Source organism: Hypomesus transpacificus, chromosome 5, assembly GCF_021917145.1.
Source record: "Hypomesus transpacificus isolate Combined female chromosome 5, fHypTra1, whole genome shotgun sequence".
Lineage (NCBI taxonomy): Eukaryota > Metazoa > Chordata > Actinopteri > Osmeriformes > Osmeridae > Hypomesus > Hypomesus transpacificus.
Window position 1 is genome coordinate 4,213,685 of NC_061064.1, and position 15,533 is coordinate 4,229,217.

At 47.0% G+C, this 15,533-nt stretch overlaps 1 protein-coding gene across 2 annotated transcripts; it reads right to left on the reverse strand.

Moving 5' to 3' along the window:
* Positions 1-111: 111 nt before the first annotated feature.
* On the reverse strand, positions 112-13,849 carry abcg4a (ATP-binding cassette, sub-family G (WHITE), member 4a). Of its 2 annotated transcripts, XM_047020320.1 has the most exons (15): positions 13,286-13,849; positions 11,106-11,252; positions 10,592-10,829; positions 7,199-7,316; positions 6,975-7,107; positions 6,800-6,850; positions 6,511-6,656; positions 6,241-6,364; positions 5,943-6,057; positions 5,685-5,830; positions 5,456-5,554; positions 4,210-4,378; positions 3,986-4,086; positions 3,584-3,861; positions 112-3,338 (listed from the first exon to the last, which is right to left on the reverse strand). In XM_047020320.1, exons 3-15 carry the CDS (start codon positions 10,818-10,820, stop codon positions 3,113-3,115), a joined length of 1,935 nt encoding a protein of 644 aa, XP_046876276.1. In that variant the 5' UTR covers positions 10,821-10,829; positions 11,106-11,252; positions 13,286-13,849; the 3' UTR covers positions 112-3,112. The 2 variants fall into 2 exon arrangements, with proteins under 2 accessions (XP_046876276.1, XP_046876274.1); XM_047020318.1 differs by lacking the exon at positions 11,106-11,252 and having other exon boundaries at positions 13,286-13,848.
* Positions 13,850-15,533: the final 1,684 nt, after the last annotated feature.

The window sequence follows — 15,533 nt, forward strand, 5'->3', positions numbered from 1 at the left end:
GGCTGTACATACATTGTTTTTTTGCTCATGCTCAGGTCGTCTGCTCGTTAATATGTGTTAGATTGAAAACATTAAACAGTGCGACAAAAACAAACACGCTGAGTAAGAGATGAGAAACAGGTTATAAATAGTTGTATTTATTATAATCCTCTGAACAGGGTTCAGTACACGTGACTTGCATTGCTGAGGTTGAGAAACACAATACCAACAGAAATCATAAACAAATCAAAACAAACAAAACAGTTAAATCATCTGTTAAGTGTAAACAGTCTGTTGTTCCATTATTGGTCATCAGCAGCATCATTACCATCATGACATTGGTCGATCTGCACACAAGACATATGGGCCATGCTGGACAAAGTGCAAATAGGTAGATGTGGCTTAATTAAAACATGGTACATACTAAACATATAAAATTACCTTCAGGCTTTGCCAGAATGACTAGGTCACCCCCCTTTTACCCTAAACCCATATGTCAGAGGTTTGACATACTTCTTGTAGGTAGGCTATTGCACACAGAACAGTCGAAAGCCAAACAGACCAAGAATCGAATATGAACTCATCAGAAGCAAACAGAGGGAAACAGAGGACGAACACACATAAAGCATGACAACTATTGCTATTCTGCTATTAGTGACAGCTTCACAACTGTATTACAAAAAACTTGACCAAGGGTAGCACTAATCTGGATATAAATCACCATACTAATCCTTCAAATCCACCACTAGGGAAACCCATCCACATGCTATAGCTACTCATTTGTTTTCAATGGGGCTCATTTTTTCCGGCAACCATAGGATGCTGTTTACCATCTTGTGCATTAGACATCTGTGTAACGTTCTGATGGAATGTTTATTTAGGTTGAGGGAGAGTAGGTTCCCGTATAAATATAAAATGTCATGGCCACAAAGAGAGATATTGTTGAGAGGCCCCTGGTTGCCCTGTTCCCTTAGTACCACAAGTACAGTAGGTATCAGGGAAGGAAGTACATCATCATTCTGCTAAGCTCACTAATTCAATATATTGTATTTCATTCCACAAAATCTTCATGCAACATCGAGTTGCTGACAACTTCTACCTTCAAGCAGCACTCCTAACATCAATATACAAAAAGAAAATAAAAGACAAATGAAAAGCAATAAACATACATCAAATGTGTGCATATGTACATTTCTTTACAGCATAGAATACTTACTGTACAATCATTGATTATATACTCACACTATTATATGCATTATAATGAGGATTACTAAGTAGCATAGTTTAAAGTTTACTTGAAAAGAATATATGCGATGCCTCGTGACACAAAAAAGGTTCTCTACAGCATGTTAGAGTGTGAGTGTGAGACTGTGTTCATGTGTATATGCTTGTCTCTGTATCTTTGTGTGTGTGTGTATGTGTGTGTGTGTATATGTGTGTGTGTGTATGCGTGTGGGTGGAGGGCATACGGTATCTGTGCAAATAATGTGCATCGAAGCAAAAGGAACAAAGACCATTCCAGTGCAGAGGCACACAAACTGCCTAGCCAGCATTTCAAGTATCTAGCAAAAGTTTTGACAACACACGTCCGTCATCCTGCAACAATGCAAGTAAAAAAGAAATTCAATTTCCTAGCTCAATAAGGAGTCAAACTAAACGGTCATATAACAAGCAGAAACAAGCAGTACAAGGTTCTGTGTCAAAGGACACCAAGTACACGGACCACACTTTCTACCACAGAGTTGGCTATTGCACTTACGTCAAAGAAAATACTCACTCCTAAAGGTCTCCCACGTGGAATTGTCTTCCTGTATGTCCAAAAAAGACTCTACCACATCAGAAAACAACGTTTCAGAGGAACCTTGCTATTTCCTCGTTCAGAGCTTGACAAGTTCCCCAAATCAACCGATGCTATGAACGGCAGAACAAAAGGACCTGCTGGTCCTCCACATCCTCTGCTGCTGAGATCTGAGACATAGCGTGTGGTCGCAGTGAGTCGACGTCTTCAAGGACACTTACAGTACATCCATGTCTAATTGACGATTGATGGGCAGCTGTCAGTCAAAGTGGGGTTTGGATGGCCAGGGGGCGGGGGAGATGGGTGAGGGGGTGAGGGTTGGGGTGAGGTAAGGGTAAGGGGTAAGGGGGTGAAGATCCTGGAGTGGCTACATCACTGATGATAGGAGCACCAGTCCTATAGAGCCTCTGGCTGTTTGTCCCTGTGGTGCTCATCAGAGACCTCAGTCCAGTTATGCGGAACCAGTTTGACAATGATGATCCAGGTAGCCAAACAGAGATAGAGAGAGAGAGAACATATGCTTACTTCCCCTCACATACCCGGGGGCTGAGAAAACCTACAAGCAAACATGGTGTCCCTCATCAGTCTGAGAGAGAGAACGAACGAGAGAGAGAGAAACAGAAATTCATGGAGTTTCCTCCAGACCTATCCCAATTATGTGGGCTTCTGTGTCCATCCAGTATACAACACAGCCATGTTTGAACCTTCCTGCCTGGTCAATATAGGGCCTTCCCCTCGAATAAGGTCCCCTGCAAGATTAGCACTCAGGGGCAGTGCCTTTGAGATACAGTCCTGGAGAATCCTGGACCGGGTCATCTGCAGCTGATCTCTGAGCCCTGTAGCTACTGACACAGGCTTGGTATCAGTATACTGGATGTTTGTTCAGTGTGGAGTGCATTCCCACTGTATTTCTATCTTTGATAAAGAAGGTGACACATTAATCCAAATAATACACCTGTAAACTAGATCTGGATAAATTAGAACAACTGTTGGGAACAGATTGAGAAATTAACATTTGTGGTGGTCTTCACTATGATTCCTTTAAAGAAATATTTTGCTCTGCAAAATGTTGCAAATTCAGTTCCCCACACCAAATCCACAAACATCCTCTAATCATCTAAGCTATTGAGTACAGTTGTAACAGTTGTACTGTAATAACGATACAGCACCGATTTGAATGCATGTGTGTGTGTAGGTGTCCATGGACGTAAAATGCATCCACACTTGTGTATGTTCACGTGTGTGTGTGTGTGTGTTATTGTGTGTGTTTGAGTGAATGTGTGTGCCAGTGTGTGTTTGAGTGTGCCTATGCATTGGGCATAGACTGCAGCATTCTTATCGCATGGACTTGACTTTGTAGCGCAGGACCAGGTAGGTAGCCAGCCGCAGGACCAGAAAGAACACTCCCAGGACCATGAAGTCCACGTACAGCTTTGCACCCTCCACGTCCAGCAGCTGCAGCACCTCTTCTGGCTTCTGGAACTTACACACCAGCCCTGGGCACTCCAACTCAGTCCGGTTCATCCCATAGATGGACAGGATCACGCCCTCAAAGCCATACCTGCATGAGACAGGGATAGAGGAGAGATTAACGAGGGGGAATATACTTCCCCCTTAAAACATGGCCAAGTCTTGTCATCATGAGTTAGGTTCCCAGACGTCCGCCCAAAACTCCAAAACGTCCACACACCAACCCCCTCTGGTCAGCCGGCACACTGACCCACCTGACAAACAACCCCTCTGGTCAGCCGGCACACTGACCCACCTGACAAACAACCCCTCTGGTCAGCCGGCACACTGACCCACCTGACATATGACACGTAGGAGCTCCACTGGAGGTACTTTGGGATGGTGTCGAAGTTGACAAAGAAACCGGAGAAGAGCAGCACAGGGATGGCTGTGACTGGACCCACAAAGGTGGCCACCTGCAGGGAGGTGGAGGCGGCCCCGATGAGCAGACCCAAGGACTGGGCCACCAGAGCCGTGGAGGTGCACAGGGCCATGAACAGCACATAGCGAACGAGCTCTGGAGGCTGGTTGGTCATCCAGTATACTATACTGCAGTACATCATGGGGCAGATCACCTGGGCGAGGGAAGGAAGTGGGAGAAAGAAAGAAGGTAAGAAAGAAAGAAAGAAAGAAAGGGATTTTTGCCTGATGCTAATTAAAGCAAGCGAATCATTTTGCAGTGGCACTGCCATAGTTTACCTGGAATGGTATGTCAGCCATTGTTTTCGCCAGGTAGTAGGCCTTGAGACTGTACCAGTAGTTGAGATGTTCCCTCAGAAACACTGACATCTCCAAAGGAACTGCGGGACATGAACCACATATGAGGCAGCATCGTTAACACACCAAAAACAGGCCACCTACAGTACACAAAACTCCTCGGACACACACATACACATGCACACACACACACACGTGTGACTTACAGGTGAGGACGGTGGGCATTAGGGCTGCAAACATGAGGAAGAGCATGGAGAAGAAGAGGAAACCAGTGTTGTTGAAGACCTTGCTGGCGTCGTTCCCGATGTTGAGATAGAGCAGGCCAATCAGCACCCCGATACACAGGTGGGACATCACTCTCAGGTGGGTCAACACCTGCGAACACACGAGAACACACACATCACAATCACTATTCTGACAAACACACACATCACAATCACTATCCTGACAAAGACATGTAATGGAAATGTTGGTCATATGCATAGATGTATGTGTATGAAATCTATAATCTTCTATGTTCATTGGTAAGAGACAGGAAGGCAAGATAATTAAGTTGAGTTCAAAGGAATGTGAGGTGCTGATGGCTCTGTGGGCAGCTTGCCCTGGGGGATGGGTGAAGCATCTTATATGGCCTTCTGTCCTCTGGTTACTGTAAGGGGTCAATGAGATAGTTGCTCTGAACTTTGGCTAGAAGGACTGTGTCCTGTTTCATTGTTTGTGTTAATTAAAAGTATTGTTTGAAGATGGTCACACAAAGGACAGTTGACCATTTGACTGGTCAACCCCTGTGGCTTTATTATCTACTGCTCTGGAGAGAGCTGTGACATCAAAGAACTTTGGGACACTGGACACTTGGTATTGTGTTAAGCTGTCACTAAGTTGAGTTAGCCAATCACAGAGTTTGCTACATTGATGGATTGACCTTATAGAATGCCATTTGATCTTAAGTTTATATAAGGCAGTGCATGTGTGCTGGCTGATCATCACTCCTGCGAACGACCTGTGTGGATGGCACACCTCCTTCGCTGTGATTGATCAGCAAAGCTTTGTTTATGTAATTGTATAGTCTAATAAATTGTATTAAAACCATATCCCTTGACTATTCAGATCTACACAGTGCCACTCGAATTCTTCCTTTACAGACACATCACAATCACTATTCTGACAAACACACACATCACAATCACTATCCTGACAAAGACACATTAGGATCACTATTCTGACAAACACACACATCACAATCACTATCCTGACAAAGACACATCAGGATCACTATTCTGACAAACACACACATCACAATCACTATCCTGACAAAGACACATCAGGATCACTATTCTGACAAACACACACATCACAATCACTCTGATAAACACACACATCAGGATCACTATTCTCATCATCACAACCCTCATTTCATTTCCCTTTATGACCGCTCAGATGCTGTGTGTTTACCACGTCTCTGCATATAGTAATGAAGGTTCTTTTGAACAGAATGCAGAATTGTGTCAGAGTACTGGTGGCGAAGGTGTGCTTCTCGATCGTCCCTGTTTCCTGTGGGCAGAGTGGAGAAACAGGAAGACGAGTTGGAACACGACACTCAAACATCTCAAATGGTTTCCATCCCAGGCCAAGAATCCTGAGGGGACGCTGAATATTGATACCAAAAGGAGGTTCCACTCACGCTGTGACTGTGGGAGTGACAGGAGGAGGCGGGGTCATTCTTGTCTCTGGAGTTCATCTTGCCCTCCTCAGAGCAGAGCCCTCCCTGCACCGCCTCAAACAGAACCGGGTTCAAATCCCCGTACTCCCCCGAGGCTACCTCGATGACTGGGGAACAGAGCACAGGGGATGTGTTGGTGACGCACGCAAGCGCTCACACACACCCACACACACACGCACGCACACCCACACACCCCCCCCCCACGCACGCAGGACTCACTGAAGTCGGCAGGGTTGTGGTAGGTGGGACAGTGAAGGCCCAGGTTCTTCAGGTAAGGGATGAGGTAAGGGACAGTACCCTTGTATATGCACTGGCCCTGACTGAGGATGTAGAGCTGGAGGAGAGGAGGCACAAACACACGAGTTACCCACACTGCAACACTGTCTCTGAATGACACGACACGTGCGAATGCCTGACCTATCCAATGGGCTCTATGTGAGGTCTGCATGCAAGTTACCTCACACAACAACTACAACAACAACAGTATCGACCATGTCAGTGAACCAGTGTTAGTTACCTTGTCAAACATCTCAAAGAGCTTAGCGCTGGGCTGGTGAATGGTGCAAATGATGGTCCGCCCTCCCAGAGCGAGTGACTTCATGAGGGACACCACCTGGAAGCAGGACGCACTGTCCAGGCCACTGAGACAGGACAGGGCACAGACAGACACATGCAAAACAGCATTAGCACACGCTGCGTGCCGTATGTACAGCCTGAAGGCTAGCTCCATAGAAGAGGAGGCTCAGTGCACACGGTCGGGGCCGTTTTCCTGGGTGTCGACGCGTACCTGGTGGGCTCATCGAAGAACATAACCGGAGGGTTGTTGACCAACTCCAGAGCTATGGCCAGTCTCTTACACTGCCCACCCGACAGAGAGATGGTGCGTGTCTGTGCGCATTCCTGCAGCCCCAGAGCTGTCAGGATCTCATTTACCTGTAGCACACACACACACACACACAGGCACGCACACAGAGCCGTGCATAGACAGACAGATATAGGCCAGGCAGATTAGATGGAAGGCAACTGGCATCTGGCCAACATCTTCCCGGTATAAAGATGAATAAGGGTATACTCACAAGCTCCTTTTTCACCTGCATGCTCTCATTCAGCTTCAGATTGACAGAGACCTATGAGAGGACGAAAGCCTTTGAGCTCTGGAATGACCTCACCGTGTTCACTCACTCAATCATAAGTTTGGACGAGGAAGGGGCCCCGGCCGGAGGACTGTGAAGAGGCCTGAGGGAGCTTTACCATCATGGCCTCCCTGGCTGTGAGGTGTGGCAGCAGCATGTCGTCCTGCATGATGTAGCAGGACATCTTCCTGAAGGTACGCAGGTCCCTGGGCCGCCCGTTCACCAGGATCTGCCCCTTCATGCCCGTCTCTCTGTCGGCAAACGGAGGAAGGTCAGCGTCAACGCGACCCCTCTTGGTACCCCAGCCCCCGTGTCTGATCTGCACCCGGCCCCTTGCCTCACCTGTAGCCAGCCAGGATGTTCATCAGAGTGGACTTCCCAGCCCCAGACGGTCCCATGATCCCAATGAGCTCTCTGTTGCAGAATCTCCCAGACAGACATTTGAGCAGAGCTTTGTAACCTGGGGAGGAGAAAACGAAATGCAGTGACCTTTCATAATGATGAACAGCAATTACACTATCTTGAATCACACATTTTTCATAACTATTGCATTACATGACATTGAGCTTATTTCAGGGGCCCTATTTCGCCTACATCTCTGTGGTATAAAAACCCCATTTGGAGGCAAGAACTAGGATGTGAAAAATGAAAAGAGAGAAGTCTAGGGGGGGGATGGAAAAGATAGAAAGGAGACAGACTAGGGAGGGAAAAGGAGGAATTAGACAGAAGAGTGCCACAGACAAGGATAGGGAGAGTAAGATTGAAAGGAGGATAGAGAGATAAGAGACCAGATCAATAAAGAGACAGGAATATTACATCTCCTGAGCGCTCTACTACAGTTCAGGACAACAGCAGCAGTAAGCAGAACAATCTATCTGATAACGGTTTATGCTCCTGATACAGCTTACTGGAACATTCTGAGAATACTATCTATAGTTCCTGGAGGAATACAATCCAGCACATGTGGGAAATGCATTCTCCTTAGTGTGTTACTAAGCTACTATGGCTGACAGTGCTAAGCTATTGTAGCCACAGTTAGGATAGTACTCTCTCACTCCTCCAGACAGGAAGCAGCGATGCTTCTGTCTCAGGTTTTGTAAAAAGACCTCTCAAAGAGTCGGCCCCTCCCCATTTATAGACCATTAGTGGACTAGACTTAATGGCTGCCAATCCATAGCCACCCAGCCTCCTGCCCTCCTCCCCTGCAGTGTATCACATCCATTAGAGAGACCCCAGTCAGACAGCTGAGCTGCCGCCCGTCAGCCAAACAGCCCTCCACCTCGCCGTGCGTCGCATACTGATGACTCGGGCCCACGCTCCTATTCCCTGGACCTCTGCTGTCGCATACTGATGACCTGCCACAGAACAGTCTGTCTGTGTCACATAGACCCGAGAGAGGTAAGACTCGGAAACGTTGATTTATGTTCCAGGCTGTGAGAGCGCAAGCCCGCTCACACACACCTGAACACACACAGCACGGAGAGGCAAATGTCTGCTGACTGTGGGGTACGTAGGGTCCAACTCTCTCTGGGACAGAACCGATTAGAGTGCACCCCACGGTCCTAGAATCGTGTTCTGTCAGACACAGTCCTATCCATCAGAGAGAGGCAACCGTAGGCTATAGGTTTCTCTAAAGATGTCAGTCCAAATCACGTGACAGCGACCGCCCTGTACTAGCTGACGTTCTGCAGCGTCTCGTCCACACAGGAGAGCCAGAGGGGGCGGGAGGGGAAGGGGCTGACGACAGGGAGGAACAGAAGGCAGCGTCCCGTCCACCTGCAGACAGAGCTGCAAGAGAGGAACCACTCGGAGCTCAGTGGAGAGCTCCACCCCCGCTCCCCAGCTTCAAATGACTCACACACGCACGCACACACACACACACACACACACACAGGCACACGCAGGCACACACACACTCTGACAAACACACCAACACACACGTACAAACACGCACGTACACACCTCAACACACACTCAGAAGACACACACAGACACACACTCTTTTCCCTCCTCCTCTCAGTGTTACGTCACCCAGCTGTATCCCCGAGGAGGGCTGTGCCCTCTACATGAAACCAGGCTGGAAGGACCTCATCATAACAGACATAAATGGCTGTCCCAGGGATGAGCCTATAAAAAGAGATAGGGAGAGGGGGTTTACCCACACCCGACCCTGACCTCCACACACCCTGCCATCCTTCCACACTGACACCACACCTTCAGGGGTCCTCTAATCAAGGCCGCTTCTCCCTACGGCGTCTCCCTGAAGCTTCAAGCTGAAGCTTCCAGTGTTATGTTCTGGAGATGACAGGATATTGTGGCCCCCACCACCCCCTCCCCACCTCTATCTCTTGCATATCTTTAGAATAATGACAGGGTATGACATCCCCCCCAGGAGTGCAATGCTCAGCTCTGCGCCAAACGCACTGCTTCTGAGGTTTTGATTGTGCACGGGAAAAAAAAGACTTTTCTGTTCTGATCCTGGCTTCTCTGAGGAAGAAAGAACCAGCTACTTCTTTTAAGTTGGCTACATCAAGCCAAGCAGCGGTATCCTCGATCGTTTGGCTAAATGGAAGTGACAAGCCGTGGCTTCTGAGACTCCAGTATCCTTATGGGTACGTGTATGTGTGTGTCTGTGTGCGGGTGTGTGTGTGTATGCGTGTCTGTTCTCAGTGAGAGGCGTTAAAGGGTTAACTAGGGCTCGTGCTGTGAAGGTGACCTACGCTGTTACAGTAGCCTCGCCGAGGGGGGCTCACACTGATCCTAAATAGAATCTGAATCCTTGAGCGAAATGACTGAGCTCTGACGGATCTCCTCCCCGTATGAAACACTCTGCTGCCTGACAGAAACCCTGAGAAAAACCTGGCCGACAGCATACAGGGACCGAAACAGACTACCCGGTGATTGAACAAACAGTAAGTATAATCCAGGAGTTGATTTTGTGTCGACTGCTGAGGTAACGTTATGTTATCTTTCAGTCCGTGAACATAGGAGTTGATCTATTGATCCCCCCCCCCCCCCCCCCCCCCCGGCAGGATCCAGATATCTCTTGTCGGCTCAGTTTCCCAGACTGATCACCAGACTGCATCGCTGGTCTTGGCCATAAACATCTCCCTCTCTCTACAACAACGAACCTCAATACTGCATCAGATAACACACCAGATAGAATTGTGACTCAATTGTCTCCCGTGCTTCACATATAGGCTGTAGGGTAACTAAGGGCATCATTTTGGCTCGGTTTCGCCCTCCAGCCCCTCCCTTGCTACAAACAGCGGAAGAGAGACACGGCTCAGAAGGTGGTTTCGGTTCAGTGTCACTGAGGAACGACCACACTCCCCACAATGAGCCAGTGAAGAGACTCCTTGATTAGGACAGGGGTTTAACTGTCAATCAACTTTCATGAGCAGACGATCAGTCTGCCATAGCCTAGTCCTACGGAGAGAGGGGTGGAGGGCAGAATGCAGTGTGCCAGCCCGCTAGTGTGAATTATTTACTCTGTCTAAACTCTGCTGAGCGCAGCACTGCTCTGCAACCGCAGCCTGCTCCAATGTGGAAGAGTGTAAGGGGTAGGAGTTAATGTATGTTTGTGGGAGTGTTTGGGTGTGTGTATTTGTGTGTGTGTGTGTGAATCAGAGAGAGAAGGAGAGAGAGCCAGGCAGAGGATGAGGTGTGGGAGCTAAAGGGAGCATCGTGCTTGGCGCCGGTTCACCCTCGTTGTCTGAGCGGTGTGTGCATTACCTCTCCTCCGCCAGCAGGGGCCCTCGCGGATGGTGTAGGACAGCTCGGTGAACTCCAGGTCCACGGCAGAGCGACGAGGGAGGTGGGAGAATCTCTGGGCGTCGGTGATGTGGTTCTCCACCTTTTTCAAGTGGATGAGCAGAGGGCCCTCCTGCGGTGCCCCCCCATGGAGTTTGGTTTCTTCCATGGGGATGCTGACGGCGACCTGCTCCAGCGCCCTCTCAGCCATACCAACAGACTGGAAAAGGGGAGACACGTGACATATCGTAATTATGTGTGTGGTAGTGAATGATGGTCGATTCTGCTCGTTAGTTAGCATTACAGCTAGTTAACTATCATCATAAGAGCCTTAAGAGCATAACATGATTTGAGTTCACTTTTCACTGCTATCAAAACATGGTTTTGTTTGTGAATACAACAAACTATACAGACACATTCTTCTCAATGTCCATCTGCAAGAGTCATACAGCTGCTTACTGCAGCAAGGTGTGAAATAGAATTCAGATTAACTGACCAACTGCACACGTCATAAAGCAATGGGGTGATTGATGAGGGGGAATATTGATTGATTTCCTTCGAGCAGATCTGTGTGATGGTGGGTGTTGTTGTTGCGCCTGCAGCGGTGAGTCAGAGTGATGTTCGAGAGATGGCACACATGCTCCTGGAGGTAAGTTGGGAGGTGATAGGATTACAGATATGCTATGGACCGACTGCATGAGGGGAATGCGATTCGGCGTGTGAGGAGTAGAGATCTGGTTACAGCAGGGCAGCAGAGCCAGAGTGCTGATTCACACTAAACCGCTGCTACAGTAGAGATTCCTCCCCATACAGTGCTCCCCTGCTCCCCCGCCCTCCCCCACTACTCCCATACTCCCCAGGTCTTCTCTCTCCCTCACCCCTGCTCCCCACTTCTCCCCCCCCCCCCCCCTCTGTAAATCTTCCACATACTCACCTCTACCCACTCCTACACCTTCTCTTCCTAACTACCCCACACACTTGACAACACCTCCCCCCCTCACCCCCTGATGCCTAACCACCTCATTTCTCCCCCTCCCCGTTCCCTCACCTCTGCCACACAGACCACACCTCCACAAGGAGGACACATGCAACACATCAACCAGAAGCTCCCATACCGGTATCCTTCATCACGACAGACAGACACTCACAGTCCAGTGCCTAGGAGCTCAGAGTCGGGGTACAGAAGTCTGTGGCCTCAGCTGGTTCCCATGCATCTCATAGCGGCTATGACATCAAATCGAACCTTCTCCCTCCCTTCTCCCTTGATTCCATCCTGTTGTGACTCATTCTCATTCTGGGGCTTTGTTTCTGTTGTAGGGCAGGAGATGCATTCTGAGAGGCTGGGCTGCTACACCTATAGTACCAGGATGAATCACTCTTTAGCCTCTTTCTCTCTCTCTCTCTTTGTCTTTCTTTCTCTCTTTCTCTCTCTCTCTCTCTCTCTCTCTCTCTCTCTGTCTTTCTTTCTTTCTCTCTCTCTCTCTATCTCTCTCTCTCTCTCTCTCTCTCTCTCCATGAGACCAGCTCTAGACATCTTAATTCATCTACAGAACTGCTTATTAAAAATCGAATGAAAGTGATTCCATGCTGCTTGGAAAGGAGGAAAACACAATTTCCAGCCATCGATGAGTGGGTATCATTTACCAAACATTAGAGGTAGGCCAAACTGTCATAAAAAGTGCAAATGTATTTCACTTAAGTGAAAATTGAAGTGAAATCTCTATAGTCAATATAAAGAGATTGTCATATTGTACTTCCCTGACACCTTCCAGAATGTTCACAAACAGGATGACCCGTAGCACACAGGAACTTTCATCTAAACCATGTATCCTGGCACACAAGGGTGAAGGTCAAAGAGTTAGTGAACCAGGTTAACAACCCTACTGTACCTACTACCCTCACTCTTCCTACGTCATAAGTGCAGACTTATGAAGACAGCTCCACTGCCCTGTTTGCAGGAAGACATGTGTGGCAGAGATCAAGCCTCTAGCACATTTGAAAGCGAGAAAGAGGAGGGAAAACTGGCCATGTATTGATTGACTACCATTAGAGAATTGCCATTAGCACAAAGCCAAGCTGCACAGGACCCTGTCAGAATTTAATCGTCTCTCTCTCTCTCTCTCTCTCTCTCTCTCTCTCTCTCTCTCAGACTGATGAGGGCCACCATGTTTGCTTGTTGGTTTTCTCAGCCCCCGGGTATGTGAGGGGAAGTAAGCATATGCAGCATGAGCATGCGGAGGTTATGAGGAGTAGCTACATTATCTATCTCTTTGATTTATCTGTTGTTTGCGAGGCACCTGTCACCTGTTACTTTGTCGCCAAGGAGGCTGCAAAACTATTACAAGCTATGATCTTTTGGAGCACATGCTTCGGTGAGCTCTTTCCATAACAACAGTGCACATTAGCTGAATTAGAGCAATGTGGCTTTATGAGCTCATCATGGAAGTGGGTGGAGGAGAAGAGGAAGGGGTAGATGAGACAAGATATTGGCCAATGACATCATACATGTGAACTGCAGATTCTGAAATACTTTATGTTGTACTTGACACAGACTGCACACACACACACCCACATTGACACACACACACACCCACATCGACACACACACACACACAAACAGTGCATCCACAGAGTTTACGATAGGTTATGTAGTAATGATGCACTAGGTCAACATACTTATTCTTGCTTGTTGAAGGGACCGATAGCTAGAACCTCGTTCCTCTTTTCTTGGGATCTGTGATCAGTTCATTCCTCAACAAACGGCAGCACAATCCAGCAACAGGAGCTAGTCCTCACAGTCCCGTACCAGGCAAAATGGTCACTGTGCGCCGGTGTCTATCGGATTGTTTCGGATGTGATGGAGGAAACCGACTTCTCCTCCAGAATATCTCTTGGTGCACGGTACATCGTCCCGCATCAAAAAAGCAACTTAGTGGAAATTAAAATCACTCCGGCCCTGTATCCTCAGCTACAAACAGTGATTACTGAGTTGAATAATTCAACAAACGCTGCATCCGTGCGTGTCAGTTAGGAGTTCGATTTCTAACAGTCGTGGTCCTTTGATGAATATAACGTCCTGGACATCTAGCAGGCTACTCACACGTATTCCCAGTGATAGATTGGTTTCCTGCCCGGTCGTTTCTCCACATCTTCTGTATGGTGTGCTGCAGTAGCTCAATAGCACGCAGTACCGTTATCTAAACCGGTCAGTGCATCTCTGGCACGCCCGCCAGTCTGAGGTACAGGGCGTTACTCTCAGGTTTTTTGAGAAGATAGTCCGCAGGAGGCCCGTATCGGATTTATTAAGGGACAAGGTGGTACGTTTCGTCTCCAAGCGCTGTCTTGTTATGTTGGCCTAATGTCTTTATTCCAGATTACATATCCTACAACTGTAAATTTCAGGACGGCTATATCACATTTGTTTGAGAACATTGCAATACTTACCACAGGAAAAGTACAGGATCATTAAAATCCTGAAAAATGGTAGAATTAAAGATGTTTCATTCTGAAAGGAACACTATTTTAGGGTAGCCTTTAAAACCTCTTATGATTTCCTGCCATGGCACAGGCACACTATCATCGCCCACATCTGTCCATCTTGTTTTACACTTAGATTATGAACATAATATAAGTCACACTAGGTAAAATCCTTTTCTGATTAGCAATTAGGTAAACAATGGAAACTCATGAACTGAAACGCGCGGTCTCTTTAAAGACCGCACCTGCGCATCTGCCTGGTACTGGTGCTGATGGTGCAGTGCCCGGGTTATTTTCGGTGAAACACTTGGGGTTACTTGCGTTCAAATAACGCCCTACATCACTCGCAAGGGGAAACCATAAAAAATGTTTTTCCTTACAACGAATAAAGATTTTACACGGTGCACAATAGGGCCAAATATGTCATGGTCTTTATTTTTGACGCCTTTATTTATTGAAACGAATTGTTGTCGTGCATTGTAATCCAAACGGGATTCATTTTCACAGTTTCAAGAATTGTAAAATATTGTTGACTGTATGGGCATACGCGCAATAAAAAATATAATAACCGCAGTAATAACTAAAGGTTAAAATTGAAGTTTGATATATTTATGAGAATAAATTATTTTAAATGAAATTAACGTGATTTTTGGAATCAGTCGTTATTTTTTTGCTCAGGTATATGCGGCCTTCTAAACTAGTGGCTTATAAGTGAAATGTACAGCACACAAGCTTTCTATATTTGATCTGTGCCGTTCTTGTGCATACAGGTATGTGTCGCACTACGTGTGGGAGACTGGAAAAGATACTGTGCTACAGGGACACCGTGTGGATAGTATAAGTATTTCAGTGTGGTCCACCATTGCATTTTACTGCAGCCCACTTGAAGAGTGAGAAAAGTCTGATATCTATACTTCATGTAATAATATTGATAAAGGTGCAACCTCGAAAACTATTGATTGGAAAACAATTAACATGTACGCTTAATGCTTCTGAAGCCCCAAGAGAAACGTAATAAGGAAATGACTGTCAGAATATTTTTTGAATGTTTAGCGGGAGTCTGAGCCGAGGTCATGCACCTCTAAGCTATTGTTTGCGCTCTAAGTACTTTCTTTGTAATTGATTTGCATTCTCATTACTCACACCACACAATAAGGGACACAAGGTCAAGGAGCCATGGTAGATCATTACTCACCTACCTGTACCTGTCCTCCCTGATCTATGTTACATCAAAGGTATTCCAACATACTTCTCTTTATTTCCAATACAGTAAATATTGGTACAGTTTTCTTTCTGTGGGGCAAGAACAAACACAACTTATTTTAGGCTGAACTTTTGAAAGAGCCTGGAGAGAAAGATTTAGCTGAGTTATTGAAAAATAACCTTGGTAACCTGGGATTGGAATGCAGTCATAAACCGGGGTTAGGTAGAGTATAAGTAGTGCTCA